Here is a 23796-nt window from a genome sequence, read left to right on the forward strand (position 1 = left end):
AGAGTGGGGAGCAGAACAGGCAGAAGGACCAAAGTACACTGCTGAGGGGAGCAGCGGGCAGCAGGAGAGGTCTGCGCGCCATGTGGGACCCTCCTTTGGTGGCCGGGGAGCAGCCAGGGATTGAACTGGCGCTGCAGAGGCTGACGGGCAGCTTCGCAACCCAACACTCAAACGCTGTGTCACCGGGGAGGCCCAAAGATGAATAAATCTTTAAAAAAAAAGAAATAGAACAAATACTGATGAAATTCATATGGAACCACAAAAAGCTGTAAATAGTCAAATTCCTGCTGATGAAAGTGAAGGAGAATGGAGTTATCACACTTCCAGACTTTGAACTATACTACAAAGCCATAACAATTAAAACAGTGTGGTACTGGAACAAAAACAGACATATAGACTGGTGGAGCTGAATAGAAAACCCATAAATAAAGCCACACATGTATAAACAACTGATCTTTGACAAAAGAGCAAAGGATATGCAATGGAACAAGGACAGTTTGTTCAATAAATGGTGCTGGGAAAATTGGACCCTCCACATACAAAAGAATGAAAGTAGATCACTACCTCTCACCATTCAAAAAAATCAACTCAGAATGGATAAAAGATCTGGACATAAGATATGAAACAATAAAATATATAGAAGAAAATATAGGTAAAACACTATAAGACATACATCTCAGTAACATCTTTAAAGACTCATCACCCAAAGCAAAGAAAGTCAAGGAAAAGATAAACACTTTGTATTGCATCAAACTGAAAAGCTTCTGTATAGCAAAATACATTAACCAAAACAGACACCCCATTGATTGGGAAAAAAATCTTTGCTCCCTATACAATTGTTAAGAGACTGATCACAAAGATATACAAAGATATACATGACTTAACAAAAACAAAGTAAACAATCCAGTCATGAAATGGACAGAAGAACTTAAGACACTTCTCCAAAGAGAAAATGCAAATGACCAATAGGCATATGAAAATATGTGCAACAACCCTTCTCATCAGGGAAATGTAAATCAAGACCACAATGAGATACCACCTTACACCAGTAAGAATGGCACATATCAAAAAAAAAAAAAAAAAAAACTAGCAACAACAAATGTTGTGAGGATGTGGTGAAAAAGGAACTCTCCTACATTGCTGGTGGGAGTGCAAACTTGTCCAATCACTAGAAAGCTCTCTGGAGCTTCCTCAGTCTACTAAAAATGGAGCTACCATATGACCCGGCAATTCCACTACTAGGGATCTATCCAGAGGACACAAAGACATTGACTCAAAAGAGTACCTGTACCCTATGTTTATTGCAGCACTATTTATAATAGGTAAAACCCAAAAACCCAAATGCCCAAAATAGATGACTGGATCAAGTAGATATATATGCACATAATGAAATACTATTCAGCAATCAAAAAAGATAAACTAATACCATTTGTAGCAACATGGATGGAGCTAGAAGGAATTTTGCTCCTTGAAATAAGTCAGAAGGAAAAAGAAAAGTATCAGATGGTTTCATTTATAGGAGGAATATAGGGGAACCAAATAAGACATCAGAGGAAAAAAATAACAATACAAAACAAAAACAATCAGACAATTATAAACCAGAGATAGCCTGCAGGGAAGGAGGAGGGAGAGGGTTTGGAGGGAGGGAGGAAGCAGCACAGGGGACTGTGGTGATGGTGCACAGGTGCATTGGTGAAGGAAATTCTATGGGGGACTACACCTTCTATGGGGGAAGCAAACATTGTTTAAAAATCAACAATGATGGGGCCTCCCCTGGGCTGGGAGGCTGCCCTGTAGCCTCTGCAGCACCTGTATGTTCCCAGCCACTGGCCAGGGTCCCAAAAAAACAAAAAACAAAAAACAAAAAACAAAAAAAAAACCCAATGATGTAGAATATATACAAATAAAAAAATAAAAGTTCCAAAATCATTTTCTACATGAACATAAAGTTTCTAAAATTTGTTACAAACCACAAAAGACTCTGAGTAGCCAAATCAATCTTGAGAAAGAAAAACAACTGAAGTATCACACTTCGAATTTCAAGTTTTGCTACAAGTTTGTAATAAAAAAGAGTCATAAAGATGGATATATAGACTATAGAACAGAATAGAGAACTCTCAAATTATGCATATATGGTAAATTATTTTATGACAAAAGAACCAAGAATATACAAAAGGCAAAGAACAGTCTCATTAAATGTTGTTGGGAAAACTAGAGTGCCACATGCAAACAGAATAAAACTGAGCTAATACACCACGCACAAAAATTAACTAAAAATGATTCAGAGAGCTGAATATAACACCCAAAACCACAAAGTTCCTATGAGAAAACATAGGCAGCAAGCTTTTTGGCATTGGCTCTGGTGATGCGTTTTTTAATCTGAAACCAAATGCAAAAGCTACAAAACCAAAAAGGATGGAAATGTGTCAAACCAAAAAAAAGAAAAAAAAAAAAACTTCGGCAAAGAAACCATCAACAAAATGAAAAAGCACCCTACTGAATGGGAGAAAATATTTGCAAATCATATAGCTGATAAAGGGTTTAATACTCCAAGTACGAAAAAGAACTCATACCACTATATAGTAAGGGAACAATCTGAATAAAAACTGAGCAGAAGAACTGAACAGACATTTTTTTCCAAAGAAGACACATAATACTACATGAAAAGGTGCTCACCATCACTAATGATGGAAATGCAAATCAAAACCACAGTGAGATAGCATTTCCTATCTGTGAGAATGATTGCTATCAAAAAGAGTAGAACTAACAAGTATTGGCGACGGTATGGGGAAAAGGGTATTGTGCAATACTGGTGGGAATAAATTGGTACAGACACTATTGAAAACATTATGGCAGTTCCTCAAAAAATTAAAAATGGATTTACTGTATGATCAAGCAATTCTACTTTTGCGTATTCACCTGAGATACTCTCAAACTAATGCAAAAAAAATACATACAACTTCATGTGCATTGCAGCAGTATTTGCAGTAGCAAAGATATGAAATGTGTCCTTCAGTGTTTGAATGGATAGAGAAAATATATATTGCCTTTGAAGATTACACACAAATACGCTGGAATATTATTCAACCATAAAAGAAATCTATTGGCTACAGTATGGGTGAAAGCCAAAAATATTAAGTTAAGTGAAATGTCAGACAGGAAAAGATGGATACCACTTATGTGGAATCTCAAACCAACCCAAACAAAACAAAGAAACAAGCTTATAGATACATAGAACATACTGGTAGTTTCAGAGGCATGGGGTAGCACATAGGTGAAATGAATGAAGGGGATTGAAAGTTACAAGCTTCTAGTTATAAAATAAGTAATGTACAAGATGCTGACTACAGTGGATAAAAACTGTGTGGCGTATTTGAAAGCTGCTGATAGTAAATCTTAAGAAATCCAACACAGAAAAATGTGTAAATATATGAAGTGAAAGGTATTAACTAGAGTTATTGTGATGATCATTTTGCAGTGTATACAAATATTGAATCATTATGTCATATACCTGAAACTAATAAAATTTTGTATGTCATTTCTATATCAAACTAAAATTATGTGTGGGATGGTAGTCAAATATTTAACCATAGTCTGGCTAGGCAATGTGCTCAATCAGAATATCATTCCTGATTATATATTTATCTGTTTGTTTAATTACTGATTGTGCATCTATCCCACTAGATTAAAACATCAAGGTGGAAACAAAACGTTATGCAGTTGAAATTCCTAACTGGAATATATGCTAGTATTTAAATTAACAGTAGTTGCTATTTTACTAAGCACTTTAGTAAGTGGTTTACAGGCAATATTTTGTTTCATCATAACTACAATACAGGTATATATCAAGGATTGCAGATAAATTGACTGATTTTCAGAGGTTATACAATTTACACAGTGAGTGATGAATTGCAAGCCTAGAGTCTAACCTAAATCTATCAGATCTCAAAGCCTGTGCATTAATTCTAATTCTAAATTCTAAATCTAATTCTAAATCTTTACAGTTTATTGTTTTTGCTTTCCTAAGTAGGATCATTCAAGGTTCTATCTTGAATAATATTATAAAAATCTTAATGGATGTGTGCTTTCTTCTCCACCTTTTGTGGGACTGAAGGTAAAGCATACTATTGGATAAAGTCTTTGTCTTCTCGTAGTCACATATTTTCCATAATTTCCCTTGCATAAGCCATTTAATAATTGCCTGAATCATTGTGACTTGTTATATTTTTGTAAGAAATATTTCCTTAATAATAAATGATAAATGTTATAGGGTTCTTATAGTCTCTATCTATGAAAGCAAATTCAACAGGATGTGCTGGTGACCCTTAGTAAGAATTTGAACTGCTTTCTGCAGTTGCTCTATTGCATTAATCTGAATTGCATTCATCTGCAATTGTGTGTTTATTTTGCTATTTCCTATGGCTTTTTTGCTGTCATCCCTTTTTTGTTTCTAGGTAAATATTTTTGATCCTATCTGTGTGACAAAAAGTGATACAAGTGATACTGCTAGACTTGCCGCAGAGTAAAAAGCATTTAACATCAATGCTGGATTAAAATCGTAGAATTCATGGTAGATGAAGAAATCCAACACAGAAAAATGTGGAGAAACAAATGGTAAAGATAATCAAGAAATTCAAAATTGTACAATCGCTTTGATGTGGGAGAGAGTATTTAAGACATACTGATGCTTGGGGATATTGACAAAGAACAAATTAGAGAAAATACGGCAACATGCAAAATCTTGACTATAGTGACTGACAAGTGTTAGAGACTCTCCAAAATGATTAAGTCCAGGAACCCTTTAGGAGAAATAATTTACCAGAGAATTTCTGGAGAACCAGGCAAAGCTTTATTAGAGACTTGTGCATGAGCAGGAACCAGTGCTAGAAAGAACACTGGTGTTATATCAGTTTATTCCCACCAGTGTTGCACAAGGGTTGCCTTTTCTCCGTATCGTTGCCCATACTTGCTAGTTCTACTATCTTTGATAGTCATTCTTACAGGTGGGAAATGTGGTTTTGATTTGCATTTCCATCTTTAGTGATGGTGAGCATCTTTCAAGTAGTATTATGTGTCTTCTTTGAAAAACTGTTTAGTTCTGCCCAGTTTTTATTCAGATTGTTCTCTTGCTATTAAGTTGTATGAATTTTTATATTTGGAGTATTAACTCTATGAGCTATATAATTTGCAAATAAATAATTAAAAATCCAAAAAGTCACATGAAAGGAGAATTTAGCCTGGCTTCTGGGAAGTTAGGGTGAGGTTTTTAAATGGTCAGTCCATGAGAAGGAGCAGGCAAGAGCAGCATCAGTACTTGTACTGGGTTGAGCTATGCCTGGGCATGCACCAACAGGTTGCATTCCTACCGTGCATGTGGAGCTCTTGGACTTGCTCTTCCAGGAAATTACGACACAATCATTAGTCAGGATTTAAAGCTTTTTTATCTAGCTTGGCTTCTTTTTTTTTCAGTCTGGTGGGCCAGACTGTATGGATAGGATGTTGAGCATGTGCCAGTTTGTATTTTGTCTACCTGTTCAAACGGGACTTGGGACAACTCTTATCCCATCATCTCTCAATTTCTTTTACCTAGACTGTCTCCTTAGGGGAGAGTATTACCAGTATACATCATGGCAGGAATAATGCTCCAAAAATACCAGTTCACTTATGAATTAATTTGACTCTCCATTTCCAGGACTGCAACCCCTGTGCTCTATGGAGCATGTATGAATTCATACTTCACTCCAATCATCTTTTCACTTCACATGAAAAATTCCCATTCTGATTTCTAGATATTTCCCATCTCCTGTCCTGTAGTTTGTTGTCTCTTACTACCTGCTTCATGTTACTCTTTGAACATTTTATTATTCAATTTCGGTATATCTGTCCTGAAATTATTACCTTACTCCTTGAAGCCAACCATTAAGAAGCTATGAGTTTGTCTCATACATATTGTAATCCCACAAATTCAGTGAATTTTGGAAAGTGGGTTTTGTACCTGTACCTGTACAAAATTGGGTTTGTACCTATACAAAAGTGGGTTTTGTATCTGTTTTTAAAAATAACTGACTTCTATAAACAATTCTCAGATTCTCTTTAATCTTTGCAGCTGACTTCTATTCCCAACACTTTCCAGGTCACAGATTGCCTCCTGGAAGACAGTTCCAACTATACATCTTCCTAATCTAGAGGATAGTAGAAATTAAAGACCTTGGCAGCTGATGTAATCATTTCCCCACTTTGTTACAGTCTTTCACTCCATAAAGTCCTTCTCAATCTGTGATCATATTGCCTAATATATTGAAAAGGCTATGACCCATTTAAGATTCTTTAATTATCCAATTCTACACTCAAATAGAGTTATTACCCATTCTCTCTCTTTTTACCTCTTGACATTTAAGTGTCTCTGCTCTTTACTGACTCTTACTTCTTCAACTATGATTTTTCCTATGTGGGTTCCAGTTCTGTCAATTAAACCCCCCCTTTTTTTAAATATTCATTATCTCCCAATCTAAAGATATTTTTCCCTTTCCTTAAAACTGCTATTTCTATTGACTATTCCAGTAGAATTTCCTTTTATCCATTGTATTCCTTAAGATATTACTGCCAATTTTCTTCACAAAAAAGATAACTATTTTTTCTTACTAAAACAATAGTCATTTATTATCTTGGTCAGAGAAATAATGAAACTTCAAATGTAGAAAAGGTCTGGAATGTTACCATATGAATTCAGAAATATATATATATATATATATTTGCTTGAGTTTGTATTTCTTTTTAAAAATTAACTGACTTTTATAAACAATTCTCAGTTTCTCTTTAATCTTTGCAGCTGACTTCTATTCCCAACACTTTCCAGGTCACAGATTGCCTCCTGGAAGACATTTCTAACTATACATCTTCATAATCTAGAGGATTAGGAAATTAAAGTTGAAATTAAAGACCTTGACCCTAGAACAAATTTGAAATTGACAGTAAAGACCTGGGAATTATCCTTATTTAAATGATAGCTAAAGATTGTGGAGAGAGAATTTCTTGTTCAAACATCTTCTCTAGGTGGATTCCATTTCCTTACTCTTCAGGAGACACGAGTTCTCTTTGGGTGAGACTTGTCACCATATTCCTTCTATTATCTCAATTTCATTATTCTGTTTAATTTTCTAGATAAGTTCTTTTGACTTTTGTTCTTTAGAGCACATCTCTATTACTAGTAAAAACTAACAGTGGTAAAGGGAATCAATTTTCACATAAAGATTATTTTAAAAGGAAAAAAAAATAATTTTATCTGAACTTCCTTTGCCTGACTAAAGAGACTACCTAAAATATTAACTTCCTTTTAAGGAAATTCCCTTGCATCTTACAGAAAGGAGGCATGATGTCTATCTGGTAGCATAATAAAGCCCAATATAACTTTTCATATGTTCCTGTTGAAGTGCTAAACACCCCTCCCCAAACTTTTCCCCCTATAGTGTTAGGAGTTACTCTATATATTTACATGACTTTTGCCCATTATCTTCCTCAATTTTTTTTCCTTCTTCCCCACTATACATCAATTCTTCTCTTCCTCCTCTTTTTTATAAATACTTTTAATATTTTGAGAACAGATATCTTTTTTTAAAAGTTATTTTTTTAAGATTTATTTATTTATGCATACAAGAGCTGGGGTACAGGCCAGAGGTGTGGTGGGTGAGATGATTGACCAGAAACAGAGAGGGGAACAGAATAGGTAGGCTGACTGAAGTACACCGCTGAGGGGAGCAGTGGTGAGCAGGAGAGTCTGCTGTGTCATACGGATTGCTCCCTGGGCAGTGGGGGGATTGAACTCATGCTGCAGAGGCTGCAGGCAGCTTCACGGGTTGCGTCATAACCCCTCGTGACACCAGGGAGACCCAGAACAGATATCATCTTTACCATTCCACATCTCTGAACACAATGAATTAATCATTTCACTGAAACTTCTCATAAAAGTAAAAAATCATCTCTGACTTGCCAAATTCAACAAAAGAAGATCCAGAAAGAGATGTTGGAAATTGAATAATGTAAATTGGAAAAATAGAAGTGGACTTTCTAGTGCACTGTTAGTCCCTATTCTCCAGTAACAAAAACCATTTTGACCCAGACCCCAGGTCATTTTTATGATTTTATAAAGGTACAATGCCATTGATTGTGACAGCACAATTAGAATCATATTTTAGAAATTTGAAGTTTGATCCAATAGAGAAATTGAACTTTCTATTGGTAACTTACCAAATATCATTCTGACAAAGCAAGGAAAATGAGTCAGCAGAAAGCAAGAAAAACATGAGAAGAATTTATACAGGGAAGGGATGAGGTGAGAGGTGTGTAGGAATTTTGGACTGCTCACACCTTTGTGCTTTTAGTAGATTCCAGAATCTTTGCTGAATTCCCATTCTTGAGCTTTGTGAGCAATCTCTAAATTTATTTATTTTTTGTATAAATCAGCAGGAGTTGGTTTCCATTAGTCTCAAATCAAATAGCCCTAACTAATTTTCAAAACATAATGTTAGTAGTCATCTGTACTAATTCAGTCTTGAATAGAATAAGAAAAAGCAAAATAATAATAATAAAATTGGTTAATGAAAGACTTTATCATTATGTGTCAAAAAGTACAGCTGATATATAGAAACTCATTTAGCAGCAACTAAATGTTTAAAAATAATATTTTGCAAAGCAGTTTACTATGATAGTGAAATAAGATTATAAACAACTTTAAATAGATCCTAAAACTTTAGAGAAATCAGAATCATGAGTTTGATAAATACACATTCCTACGTTCCTTCCCACAGACTCCAATTCACTATATCTGCTATATATCTGCTAATTCAACTAAGTAGCACAAGATAACTTTAGTTCTTACTTTGGGAATAGGGACTATGTATCAGTGCCTGCTCCAACTCACAATTTACGCTTGAATGAAGGCATTTCTTCTAATACATGGAACAGCTATTTTAACTTTTAGTCTTTAGAATCATTTTAAAATTTACATTTTTGGGGGGCCTCCCCAGTGGCGCAGTGGGTTGAGCGCCACACTGTGGAGCTGTCCACAGCCTCTACACCATGGGTTCAACTCCCGGCCGGCCAGGGAGATTCCCACATGGTGCAGCAGACCTTTCCTGTCTTGCCTGCTGATCCCCTCAGCAGTGCTTTCAGTCCGTCTGCTTGTTCTGCTCCCCGCTCTGTCTGTGGTGAATCCTCTCACTCTTCCGCGCCTCTGGCCTATATCCCTGCTATTGTATAAATAAAAAATAAATCTTTAAAAAAATAAAAAAAAATAGCTTTACATTTGTAACATGTTAATGATTTGTTATATGTGCTATTAAGTGTTTTATAGTAGGAAACCTATCCTGAGATGAGCTATGTGAAGAGATTTTGAAAACAATAGGTAAGCAAATCTTAACAAAAGATTCCCAGCAGTTTTCTCTTATTTTGCTTCAAGGCAAACATACTAGCTAATAAAGGTTATTTTAATGATTTCAGTTTGACTTTAGGCTGTTCAACCTACACCACTATGGAAAGATGATGTTTTTGGAGCCATTTTTTTTTTTAAATGGGGCTGTGCAGCCATTGCAGAGAACTGCATTACCTGTCTTGTTTGAACTAAACCAGAGACATTTACACTAGGCCAAAAGCAATTGTTTACGAAACCATCTAGCAAGCAGTTGTTCAGAGGTCACCCTGATTAGGACTGATGATTATGGACTTTTTGCTCTAGGATAGAATCAGTTTCTTTCTTTTAACACTCACCTTATCTTTTTCTCTCCATAAAACCCAACTTTATTCCTGCTGGGAGCACATTTTAGGTTTCTACCTGAATCTGTGCCCTAAATTGTAATTCTTTGATGCTACAAAAACACTCTGCCTTATAATAACATCCTAAATTTTAGGTTGATACCAACTTTATATAGATTTTTATATTTATTTGCAAGGTTGCTTACCATGTGGCATAAAATGGAGTACTTGTGTTGAATTATCGGCTAAAATATTAATATTAAACGTAGTATTAGAAAAGAGCTGATGTGGAAATGCTGTCGTAGTGCTCCAGATCTTCCCCGAATTGAAATTAATGTCAGTTGCATGGTATGTTTCTCTTATTCTGAAAAATACATATAAAAAAAATACTTAGGATAAGATCATAAGAAACTTCATGAAGTTTTACTATACTTGATTTAAAAGCAATTGAATTGTGGTGCAGTGCTGTTAATTGGGTCAGATTGGTAAAGATTACAATTATACCAAAACAGTTGTAAAGGACTTTATCTTAGGTTTCTGCAGGAACACCACTTATAAAACAATTAAAAATATGTTGTCTTTCTAATTAATACAAAGTAAAACTCAAAATCAACAAGCAACTATAAAGCAGAGACACACTACGGGGGTGGGGGGGTTTGCAGGGAGAGGAAGGATTAGGGTCAAAATAAGGGGGGTGCAATGCCATTGTACAGGGAATATAACCAAAATGAAAATGCATACATTGTGCAAAAATGAAAAATGATGTAAGAATTATATAAAATAAAATATTAAAAAAATAAAAATATTAAAAATATATGTTGTCTTTATAGGCATGAAAATTCATTCAGAACAATTACTTCATTGATTTTAGTTCAAGTTCTGAAACTTGAACCTTGACCTTAGTTTTCTCTCACTCCCTAACTTTCTTAGGAGGAAAATTTCATCTTGATGGAAAGATTTTGGTAAAAATTCTCTTGTGTCAAATTAATAAATAGTAAAATTTTTTAAAAGATTGATTTATTTATGCATACAAGAATGGGGGTACAGGCCAGAGGTGTGGGGGTGAGAAGATTCACCAGAGATAGAGGGGAACAGAACAGGCAGATTGACTGAAGTACACTACTGAGGGGAGAAGTGGGTGAGTCAGGAGAGGTCTGCTGCACCATATGTATTGCTCCCTGGCCAAGGAACGAACTCATGCTGCAGTGGCTGTGGTCAGCCTCATAGGTTGAGTCTTAACCCCTTGTGCCATCAGGGAGGACCCAGTATTGGTAAATTCTTAACTGTCCTTTTGCTTTAAATTTTTCAACAACACAAATCTTTGCATTTTACATAATGTATTGAGCCTAGAAGTCATTTGTATATTATGAAAAATCCCTTCCATGAATCAGAGAATTGCAAAACAGTTTATCTTTGGAGTCAGCAGCTTGAGTTTGAATCCTGTCTCTTCCATTCAGTACTTTTATGATTAGAGGCAACTTCATTGACCAATTTCTTTCTTTACCAAAAAGAGCATATTTACCTCTGGTCATTTATTGTGAACCTTAAAAGAAAAAAGGCATGTAAAAGACTTTTGTAGGGTATAAATCAGTATATATCATAATGTCCTATATTATAGTTGAATCCCTACCATACATGTTTTATGCTCATGTGTAAAATATTTGCAGCTAGATACCTTAAAAGCTTTTGATGATGTATATGAAATCTTATTTTTTATATTAATTATGCAGACATCTAAACATTGTAGTGCTCTTCTGAAATGTGCACATCCTGTGTATTGTATGAGTATATATTGCATACTTGGCATTCCCTCTAACTGTTTGTGAACATTAAAGTTAGTGCCAGAGTCATTTAAGTAACTCATTTCTATCTAAGCCCATAAATTCTTTAGAAACATCCCCTACTTCAGGGGTCTGACAAAAAACACAAGTGCACATTCACTCAGAGGGACTGGCAGGCATCAGAATCTCTCTCTTTTTTTTTCTGGGCCCCTTTCCTATAGTTTCTGATTCAATAGATCTATAGAGGATTACCTAAATTAGTTTGTAACAGATTCCCAGGTTAACTCTCCTTTACTGCTGCTTCAAAACTGCAATTCAAAATCCACTGCCCCAGATAAAGATATGGGGGCACGCTCCCTTGTGATACCCTATAACAAAGGTCTAGACTTCATTCTGAATTGAAGTGCCTAACAGTTTGGCATTTACCATATAATAAGATGCTACTCAAAGCATGCAAAATTTGTGTTTCTACCATTTTAGGAAATTAAATTTAAGATGCAAACTCATGACTCATTCTTTCACACACCTTTGCTGACCATCTAGTGTGAATCAAAATCTTCTTTCATATACCAGGCATTTTATTGTATTTTTTACAAAAATATGACCTATCCTTTGGAAAATGTGGTTTAAAAATATGTTAAAACAAGAAACCAAATCCAAACTAGAGAGCCTCTTTACAGAGTGTACTGCAGAATTGCTAGTGATGTATTTAGTCATGGTGATTTAAATATTAGGGGAAAAGGTGAAATTGAATATCTATTCTGTTATGACTTTCTAAAAATATTGGATAGCCTGTTATGAAACTTGGTCTTTCAAATTCAGTTTAATCTTCTTTTGAATAAAGAAACTTGGACAGTGCCTAGCACTTAGTAGGTTTTCAAAACTATTTCCTTTTGAGTGAATAGTGTGTTTATGCACAAAATATGCATATATAAATTTAATCATTTTATAAATATTTGTCACAGACAAGTGTGTGAATATAACCTATGTCTTTGTCTTACCACTTAAAAGTTTTTTATTGTTTATCTGTTTTATTTCTCATGGCTGCTTTGAATGAAACCATTGAGAAAAATATACTTTTGAGTTTGGAAAAATGTACCATGACTACTACAAACCATTACATACTATTTTTCATGACACTATTTATCTACAAGACCATCTGACCTAAAAATAATAAATTAAGTTTTTTAAAAAATGTTGTGAGGTATCAATATGAAGTGCTTTCTCAGTGGAGTTATGTGAAGTGGTATTTGGTGAGCTAGTTGTTATCCGTAAAGAGGGAAAATCACCACATCTTAGGTTTAAAGCTTCAAGTTCCTTGCAATGTTATCAGTTTGCTACAGTGATTATTTTATTCTTCAAAGAAGTAATACTGATATTTTTAAAGATCAAGGTTCAGGAATTTAAAGTGCCATTTCAAATTTTCTTCTGTGAACTAGAGTAAGAAATTACTTACTTATTGAATAATTTCATGGATTTGATATACTTTGTTATGATTTTTCATATTTGCCCTTCAGTTCTTCCAATATCGCTATAAATTTTTAGGAAAGGGACCTTGCTTTTTTGTTTGTTTGTTCTATCTTTGAATATTTTATGTATGGTCAATTTATGAGGCGTTCATATAGTCTTTAAATTAAGATTCAACTCTTTAATCCCAAGTGATCATGAATAGTAGTCTTCTACAGCTGATAAATAAGGCAATGTTTATTTAACTATATATTTATTATGTTTAAAACAACAGACACAAATGAGAAAAAATCAAGGAATTTAAAACATAAAGTCATTAAGTTTTTAATGCTTCCAGTAACTTCAGCAGTATAAGAGATGGCTTTGTATAATTTTTTTAAAAGATTTATTTATTTATTTATACAAGCACAGGGTACAGTTTGAAGTGCGGGAGGGTGATAGACTCCATCAGAGCCAGAGCGGGGAGCAGAACAGGCAGAAGGAATGAAGTACACTGCTGATGGGAGCAGCGGGTGCGGCAGGAGAGGTCTGTGCGCCATGTGGGACCCTCGCTGGTGGCCAGGGATCGAACCAGCGCTGCAGAAGCTGTGGGCAGCTTCACAACCCAGCGCTCAACTGCTGAGCCACAAGGGGAGGCCCTGGCTTTGTATAAATTTTAATTGCTAATGAGAAATTGGTCTTTTTTAAAAAGCATCTACTTTATAAATTCATTTTTAGATTACAAAACATGGGGATGAGTGATGTTTTTTGTAATATCCCCTAGATATCAATTTTGATCTCAGTCATATTTCTGAATAGCATATCCCATGTAGAAAGGGATATGATTTTGGACAGAGCCAGAGGACACAATCAGTTGTGTTATTAAATGACAAAACAATTCACTGCAAACTTAACTACCAAGAAATAGCAAGGGCAGCTCTGAAATAATGAAACATTCAAAATTTAAATACATTTGTGAGAGAAAAAAGTTTTATTTCACAATAAACAACAAAAATAATACTAGAAGTTGATTATGAATATATTTTGTCAAATTTGTATTTTTTGCTATTTTAAAAGTTAAAAGATATTTAACATTTTATGAGTAAAATTAAACAGATCATTGACATTAAAATAGATATATTTATTTATGTACAAAATAGCAAAGTTTAATGAAATAGTAACACTCACTTTTTCACTTTGTCGCAAAAGGAGGCCAGACCCTTATTACTGCCTTGAGGTACTTCAACTAGTTGAATGGAATAACCAATCAGCTTAAAAAAACAAAAACAAAAACAAAAAAACATTAAATTAATCTAGCACTATTCTTACAAATTTCTTTCCACTTTTTAAATTTTTAATGAATATTTATAGAAACAATCTTAAATCTTAACATAATTCAGTTTTGGAAAATATCAACTGTTATATTAATAACCCAATCAAAATATATAGCATCTCACACTCTCTTTAGAAATTTCACCCACATCTCTTTCCTTTACCGGTCAACCCTGTATAACTGTTGGATAACTACTGTTACTCAGATGCCTATCACTGTAGATTATTAGATGCATATGTTGATGTGTTTCTGCCTTACAGGATGAATATTTAAAAGTTTATGTTTTCATGTGTTTTATTCATTTATTATTGATGTTTAGTAGTAGTCTATCTCATGAATATACCACAATTTGTTTATTCATGTTCCTATTGATGAACATTTGGGCTGTTTTTAAGTTTTAGTTATTTGTAAGGAAATTATTAAATTTTACATACAAATATTTTTATGGACATGTGATTAATTTCTTGTGAATGAATCCAGTCAGAGGGTGGTTGTGTGGTTACCTTTAAAATAAATCTTTTTTTTTTTTTTTTTTGCTTTATGTATTTTGAAGCTGTTGTTTGGTACATACATATTTAAGTGTATTATATTTTCCCCCTCATTTACCCTTTTATGTAAGTGATCATTTTTCTAATAATACTTTATTTAACTATATATATGTATTTTTATATAAATTAACCTCATCAACTATAATTCGCTGGTTGAATATTGTCTTTTTTCTTGTACTTTCAACTTCCTGTGTCTCATGGATGATAAGGTCTTCCTTTTATATCTTGTTATTAACTTTCTCCCTTTTATTTGTAAAATTTGGTGTTTACTTAATATATTTATGGATATTATTGGATTTATTATATTCACGTTTGTTTCTTTTGTTTCATTTTGTTATTTTGTTTCTTCTTCCATGCCTTCTTTGGTTTGATTTTATTTTCAATTTTATTCCTCTATTTACTTTTTTCTTTTTCCTTTTTGTAATTTTTAATGCCTGTACTATCTATAGGAATTATGATATGCATTATTATATTATTGGGTAAACTTAGTATGTTGCAGTTTACTTAAAGTTAATACTGTACCACTGCATTTAAAATATGTGAATTTACAATAGCAAAATAATGTTTGCTTTTTTCTTTATTTTTGTCATATTTTTCATGTGCATATACAGGAAATCCCATGATAAGTGCTACTTTTGCTTTAAGCAGTCAGCTGTCTTTCAAAAAAATATATATGATGAAAACAGTTTTTCTTATTTACCAACATATGTACCATTTGTACCATTCTTCATCCCTTCCTGTATTCCAGCTGGTATCATTTTCCTTATATCTAAAAGCACTTTAGCATTTCTTATGTGCATCTTATCTGATTGACCTCCTTTAACATTTGTTTATATGGTAATATCTTTATATCTTATTACATTTTGTAGTGTACACTCAATGGGTCCCTCCTCGTGGGTATAACAGACATCTATAGAACACTGCACCCCAAAAAATACCAGTACACATTTTTCTCAAGTGTGCATGGATCATTCTCCAGAATCAGTCACATATTGGGTCACAAGACAAACATCAACAGATATATTAAGATCAAAATCATTCCAACTACCTTCTCTAATCATAAAGGCATCAAACTAGAAATAAGCCATGAAAAGAAAGCAAGGAACCCTCCTACTTCAGGGAAATTGAAACCTACACTACTGGAAGACCATTGTATTAAAGAGGAGAGAAATAAGAAATTAAAAAATGCTTTGAGGTGAATGACAATGAGGACACCACTTTCCAGAATATATGGTACACAGCAAAAGCAGTAATAAGGGGAAATTACATAGCAATACAGACGCCTATCAAGAAACAAGAAAGAACACAAAGAAACAACCTAATCTCACATCTCAAAGAACTAGAACAGCAACAACAAAAAACCCCAAAAAGCAGTAGAAGAAAGGAATAATAAAAATCAAAGTAGAGGGCCTCCCCTGGTGGCACAGCAGTTGAGCGCAGGGCTGCGAAGCTGCCCGCAGCCTTTGCAGCACCAGTTCGATTCCCGGCCGCAGGCGAGGGTCCCACATGGTGCGCAGACCTCTCCTGCTGCCCGCTGCTCCCCTCAGCAGTGTATTTTGTCACTCTGCCTGTTTCTACCTGTTCTGTTGCCTGCTCTGCCTCTGGTGAATTTTCTCACTGTCCCGCGCTTCTGACTGTACCCAGTGCTTGTATAAATCAGTCAATCAATCAATCAATCAAAGTAGAAATAAATGAAATGGAAATTAAAAAAAAAATCCAGGGCCTCCCCGGTGGCGCAGCGGTTGAGCGCTGGGTTGCGAAGCTGCCCGCAGCCTCTGCAGTGCCAGTTCGATCCCCGGCTGCTCCGCGGCCACCGGAGGAGGGTCCCACATGGCGCGCAGACCTCTCCTGCTGCCCGTTGCTCCCCTCAGCAGTGTACTTCAGTCCTTCTGCCTTCTCTGCTTCCCGCTCTGGCTCTGGTGAATTCTCTCACCCTCCCGCGCTTCTGACTGTACCCAGTGCTTGTATAAATAAATAAATAAAAATAAATCTTTTAAAAAAAAAATCCAAAAGGTCAATGAACCAGACGTTGTTCCTTCAAAAAAATAAGCAAAATAGAACTCTAGTCAGGCCCATGAAGAAAAAATGGGGGGGAAACACAAATAAATAGGATCATAAATGAAAGAGGAGAAATTACAACTCAGTAGAAATCAAAAGAATAATCAGAGATTATTATGAACATTTATATGCAAACAAGTTCAACAATCTAGAAGAGATGGGCAAATTCCTAGAATGATATAATCATCCAAAGCTAGATAAAGAAGAGAACACCTAAAAAGGCCAATTACAAGCAGTGAAATTTAAACAGTAATCAAAACACTCCCCCAAAACAAAAGCCCAAGACCAGATGCCTTCACAAATGAATTCTACCAGATGTTCAGAAATGAACTAGTGCCTATCCTACACAAACTCTTTCAAAAAATTAAGAAAGAAGGAATACTACCAAATACAGTCTATGGAGCCAATGTTACATTAATACCAAAACCAAACAAAGACAACATAAAAAAAGAAAACTTCAGGCCAATCTCCCTAATGAACACTAATGCAGAAATCCTCAATAAATCCTTACCAACAGAATCCAATGCATCAAAAGGATAATACACCATAATCAAGTGGGATTAATCCCAGGGACACAAGGATAGTTCAACATTCAAAAATCAGTTAGTGGAATCCAACACATCAACAAAAAAATAAATAAAAATCATACAATCATATCAGTAGGTGCTGAGAAAGCATTTGACAGAGTTCATCTGTTTATGATGAAGGCTCTCGAAATTCTTGGGATAGAAGGAACATACCTTTACATGATGAAAGCCATATACAACAAACCCACAGCCAATATTATACTCAATGGTTAAAAGCTGAAAGACTTTCCTTTAAGATCAGGAACAAGGCAAGGATGTTCACTCTTGCCACTACTTTTCAATATAATACTGGATGTTGTAGCCAGAGCAATAGGACAAGAGAAAGACATACAAGGAATCCACAGAGGGAAAGTATAAGTAGAACTATCACTGTCTGCAGATGATATGATAATATATATATAAAAACTCCACAAAAAACTAATCAAAATAATCACCCAGTTTAGTAAAGTAGCAGGATATAAAAATCAACACAAAAATCAGTAGTCTTCCTATATGCAAACAGTCAATTTGAAGAAGAAATTAAGAAAGCCATCCCTTTTATTTATTTTTTTTTAATTTTTTTTAATAGAGGCATGTTTTATTTATTTATTTGTTTGTTTGTTTGTTCTGTTTATACATGCACCGGGTACAGTCAGAAGCGCGGGAGGGTGAGAGAATTCACCAGAGCCAGAGCGGGGAGCAGAGCAGACAGAAGGACTGAAGTACACTGCTGAGGGGAGCAGTGGGTGGCAGGAGAGGTCTGTGTGCCATGTGGGACCCTCCTCCAGTGGCTGGGGAGCAGCCAGGGATCGAACCAGTGCCGCAGGGGCCGTGGTCAGCATCGCAACCCAGCGCTCAACTGCTGCGCTACCGGGGAGGCCCTGCTATCCCTTTTATAATTGAAACAAAAATTTCAAATACTTAGGAATAAACTTAACAAAAGAGGTGAAGGACCTATAAAAATAAAACTATAAAACATTATTAAAATAAATAAAAGAAGATACAAAGAAATGGAAAGATATCCCCTGCTCATGGATTGGTAGAATTAACATTAACAAAATGGCCATCCTACCAACAGCAATTTACAGATTCAATGCTATTCCAATGAAAATTTCAATGACATTCTTCAAAGAGATAGAACAAATATTGATGAAATTCATGTGGGATGACAAAAAAACCTCAAGAGCCAAAGCTCTCATGACCAAAAAGGTGGAAAATGGCAGTATCATACACCCAGACTTCAAACTATACTACAAAGCCATAATAATTAAAACTGTATGGTATTAGAACAAAAACTGACACACAGACCAATGGAGCAGAATAGAAAACTCAGGAATAAAGCCACGCAGATATGGACAACTAATCTTTGACAAAGGAGCAAAGAATATGCAATGGAACAAGGTCAGTTTGTTCAATAAGTGGTGCTGGGAAAACTGGACTGCTACATGCAAAAAAAATTGAAGCTAGACTACTACCTCACACCATGCACAAAAACAAACTCAAAATGGATAAAAGACTTGGACATAAGAACTGAAACCATAAATATATAGAAGAAAGTATAGGCAAAACACTACATGACATACATCTCAGTAACATCTTCAAAGACAAATCCGCAAAAGCAAAGAAAGTGAAGTGAAAGATGAATAGCTGGGACTACATCAAATTAAAATCGTCTGTACAGCAAAAGAGGCATTAAACAAAACAAAGAGACATCCTACTGATTGGGAAAAAAAAAATTGCACATAATACTACTGGTAAAAATAATCTAGTCAAAAAATGGACAGAAGAGCTAAAAAGACACTTCTTCAAAGAGGAAATGTAAATGGCCAGTAGGTATAGGAAAAAATGTTCAACATTGCTTGTAATCAGGGAAATGCAAATCAAAACCACAAATGAGATACCAGCTTATACCAGCAAGAAAGGTGCAAATTAAAAAACAGGAAACAACAAATGTTGGCAAGGATGTGGAGAAAAAGGGACTCTTCTAAAATGTTGGTGGGAATGCAAACTGGTCCAACCACTATGGAAAGCTGTGTGAGGTTCCTCAAACTACTAAAAATGGAACTTCTATATGACTCAGCAATTCCACTCCTAGAGATCTAACCAAAGGAAACAAAAACATTAATTTAGAAGGATGCCTGCACCCCTATGTTTCTTGCAGCACTATTTATAATAGGTAAAATATGGAAAAAAAAACAAATTCCAAAGAACAGATGACTGGATCGAGAGGATGTGGTATATATACACAATGGAATACTATTTAGCAATCAAAATAGATACACCATTCGCAGCAACATGGATGAAGATGGAAGGTATTATGCTCAGCAAAATACACAGCAAAGAAAAAGAAAAGTAGGCACCTACCTGGTGGTCCAAGAGGTTAAGACACAGCACTATCTTTTTTTTTTTTTTCCGAATCTTTTTTTAAATAATTATTTTCTTACATCCTTGTTCATTTTTATACAATATTTATTTCCTCAGGTATATTCCCTGTATACCTCTTATTTTACTTGTTTTTAAGTATACCCAGCTATTTTTTCATTGCAGATTTTTTTTAGTGTTAAAATTTTTGGGCCTCCCCTGATGGCGCAGGCGGTTGAGCACAGCGCTGTGAAGCTGTCCGAAGCCTCTGCAGCACGGGTTTAATCCTGGCCAGCAGGCAAGAATCCCACATGGCGCAGCAGACCTCTCCTGTCTCGCCCACTGCTCCCCTCAGCAGTGTATTTCAGTCTGCCTATTCTGTTCCTCACTCTGTCTATAGTGAATCCTCTCACCCTCCCCCGCAACTGACCTGTACCCCAGTTCTTGTAGGCATGAATAAATATATCTTTAATTTTTTTAATTTATCCTTTTTATAACTTCTAATTTCCTCCTGAAAATTTTAAGCCTTCTCATAATGTTTATCCTCTCCTTTATCTACATGAATAACCATCTTCAAGCCTCTACCTGTTAATGCCACTATTCCAGAGTTTCTATTGACTGGGTTATTTTCTTGGATTTGGATAGAAATTCCCTGCTTCTTTACACATATATGCATTTATTGTATATTGGACATTGTAGATGACACATGATTTTATCGTCTATAAAATATGTAGTTTTTCTCTAGCAGGTAATTAAGATCATTTTGGTCTTGTCACACAATATAAAATTGTTTTTTTAGGCCACATTTATCTGGTGGGTATAACATTTACTTTAAAGCATGTTTGTTTTTTTTTTTACTTTTAAAAGAAAGCTCTGTGGAATCTCAGGTGAATTCCTGAGATAATCAGCTCAGTGTTTTCTCTAGCTGTGTAAGAACTTCTGTGTTGTATAACTTCTATTTATGTGTAGTAAACACAATTACTTGGTCAAAAATCTGCAGTAAATCTCCTGTATATTTCTGACCTTCACTTACTTCATATAGCTCTTCCTTTAGTACTCTGTCCTTCAAATGACAGCTTCTTCTCTACACTAATTGCAGGCTCTGTGCCTTCAACTTTGTGATACCTCTGCTCAAATTGGGCTGCACTAGCCTTTATATCAATAGGAAAGTGCCCTCAGGAAGAAACCAAAAGATTGAGGACTGGTTTTTCTTCTCCCAAAGACCAAAGTTCTACACTCACTTTTCTACTGCCTGAAATTGTTTCCATCACATATTTTATCTAGCTTCGTAGTTGTGTTTGCTGGTAGGGAAAGTTTGGTATTTGTTGTACTGTCAGAATTAGAAGTAGGTGCCTAAAATTAATTGACTTATGATTCAGATCTGTTTTAGGTGCCACCCTCTATGCAAGTGCATCAGAGAGAATCAGTTGTTTTTTCTCCTATGCACTCATCCTGTCTGTTTCTCCCTGTGCTGCCATTTTTTGCTAGTTAATTGGAGTGATATATTATTTCTGAAATCAGGTATCATGTTTAGACTTTTTTGGTATCCATTATGCCTGGTCTATCATGTATATTTTAAAAATATGATAAATAGTTATGAATAAATGATGAATGCTTTTGTTCCTCACCCTGTAAATTGCAGCTGCACTAACTTTTATTCCTCTTACTGTTTACTTCTGGTTTCACTTTTGTGTCTAGACTCAGAATAAGCACAGAAATGTTCAAATGCTATACCAGAAAAGTCTGTGGTTATTTAAATAGCTGGAAACCTAAGAAATCATTGGCATGAATTACACAGTGATTATTTAATTTCTTACTCTTGGAATAATCCCAATGAAAGTTGGCTGCCAACAGTATAATTTAGTATTCTCTGGATAAAATTACATTTTCTTTCCAATAAAGATATAAATCGATTCATAAAATGATTTAAATCATGAAAGTGTGACTCAAAATATAAATGTAATGACCTGTATGTGTGTTTTTGTATGTACATAACAACACAGTACGAATAGATAACCCCATCATCTAAACCTCCCTATATTTTTATAAATAAGCTATAAATACTTTAACATTACAGTGATATTAAAATTATGGCCAGAGGGTTATCACAGTCACCAAAATTAATTTAAAGGTTGCCAAGGACTTGTTTTAAAGTGCTTTCAGGTCTGACTGAGAACTTGGATATTTAGAAATAAATAAGAGGATATGAATTTTCAAATCATCTTTTCTTTAAAAATGTATAATTTTTATTTCTCTTTCTTTGGAAGACGTTATTAAATTAGGAACTTGAAATTTGTGAAATTTTTTTCAAAAGTAACACTAATACATTTCCCTGCTTCAGGTTAGATATCCTCTTTACCAAATTAATCCAACACATTATTGAATGATTTTACAGATTCGTATTTTCAGATTGACATGTGACACATACCTCTATATTGTTTGGCCATGTGCTTTCCCATGTTCTGGGTAACAGAGACCCTTTAGAGCACACAAGAGAAGGTTCTGCAGGGTTTCTATTTTCACTGCTTGTCTTCTCTTCTTTTGGCATGAAGTCATTTGAGAGGGATGGATATATAGAAGGAATGCTGCTTTCAAATCCAATATGGTAGTTATGATTTTCATTTTCCTGTTCTCTCTGTGAGTTAATTTTTTCCAGACTAATGGATGGTGGAGCTAAAAGGTTGACTCTGTAATCTTCAGCACTATGGTACTTTCCTGTGGGATTTCTCCAACAGCTTTCTTTATTTATGTTTTGAGGATTTGGTAGCACACATGGCCTAAAACCAATTACAGGTGTTTTCCTAACTTGGTGACAGCAGACTTCTGGGCTTAGTGAAGTGAATTCGTTGATGGCTGTTTGGTGTATTTCATTTAATGAATGCCCTTTTGAGTCCTGTCTCGGTGAAGTAGGAACAAATAAGATGTTTTCTTCAGTTTCACTCTGATAAAGTGGAATTGTATTGCTGCTCTCACATGCTAGTTGTTCAAAACCAAGACTGATTTGACTAGGAAAAAGGAGTTGATTGATAGAGTGAAATTCTTGGTGCTCATGCTGTTCCTGTGATTCACTGGGATTTATATCTGTTTTCCAACAATGTGCCATTCTTTATGTAACTGAAAGGATTAACTGCTTCAAGTAACTCCTTGATGATATTAGAAAAGAGCATAGGGATTTTCCTAGGGAAATAAACATAAAATGAAGCAAAAATTATTTGATTAATTGGAATTAAGAGTTTGCAAGAAAAATGTGATGAATAAATGTAAACAATTGTTTTGAGATTTCTCCTTCCCAAATGAAGTAGTTCCTGAAACTCTATTAGGACTCATAACATTAATGTCTGAGGACGGATATTATTTCAGATACATTCATGGAACTTCTGTGATAGAAAAATAAATCTATCTCAATTATGACAGTTCTATAAATCTATCTGTCCGGTATTCCCCTTTGAACTCCTTTCCCTACTGAAGATTGACTAAGTTTGCTAATAAACTAATAATCTAATAATCTTATTAAACTAATAATATTATTAAACTAATAAACTTATTAAACTTTACTAATAAGTTTGCAAGTGAGCTTCAATCCACTTCATTTAACTTACATTTAGCAGTCTCTTATCTCTACAACACCATACTTCTTACTTTAATATTTCCTTCTTTCCTCTATGACATTACTTTTTAAGTTTTTTCCTCTTTCTCAGGCTCATTTGTTTATTATTTATTTTCCACCTGACCCTGTCAACTAATTTTGTTCTCACTTATTTTTTCTTTCTAAGTTATTTCATATCTCTTGTTGTTCAAACTAACATTTAGTTGTCAATAATTCTAGCATAGATCACTTACATTGTTACCTATTTGATGTCTTAATCTGGAATTTGTTTACCTTAAATCCAAAGTTTAAATTATAATTCACCCAAGACTTTCTTACTTATAATTCAGAATTTTATATATATATATAT

General features: G+C 34.7%; 1 protein-coding gene across 4 annotated transcripts in view; it reads right to left on the bottom strand.

Annotated features, from left to right (window-relative positions):
- Positions 1 to 22943, bottom strand: part of PIK3C2G (phosphatidylinositol-4-phosphate 3-kinase catalytic subunit type 2 gamma) — a gene marked incomplete at both ends in the record, with an annotated part of 286347 nt that extends 263404 nt beyond the window's left edge. For all 4 annotated transcript variants that reach the window (XM_084255119.1, XM_084255118.1, XM_084255117.1 and 1 more), the window contains 3 exons: positions 9954 to 10111; positions 14163 to 14245; positions 22269 to 22943. In XM_084255119.1, the coding sequence (XP_084111245.1) occupies positions 9954 to 10111; positions 14163 to 14245; positions 22269 to 22943 (916 nt within the window). The remainder of the gene's footprint in view (positions 1 to 9953; positions 10112 to 14162; positions 14246 to 22268) is intronic.
- Between the last annotated feature and the right edge of the window lie 853 nt (positions 22944 to 23796).

The sequence above is a fragment of the Talpa europaea genome (assembly GCF_964194135.1).
Source record: "Talpa europaea genome assembly, chromosome: 15".
Classification (NCBI taxonomy): Eukaryota; Metazoa; Chordata; class Mammalia; order Eulipotyphla; family Talpidae; genus Talpa; species Talpa europaea.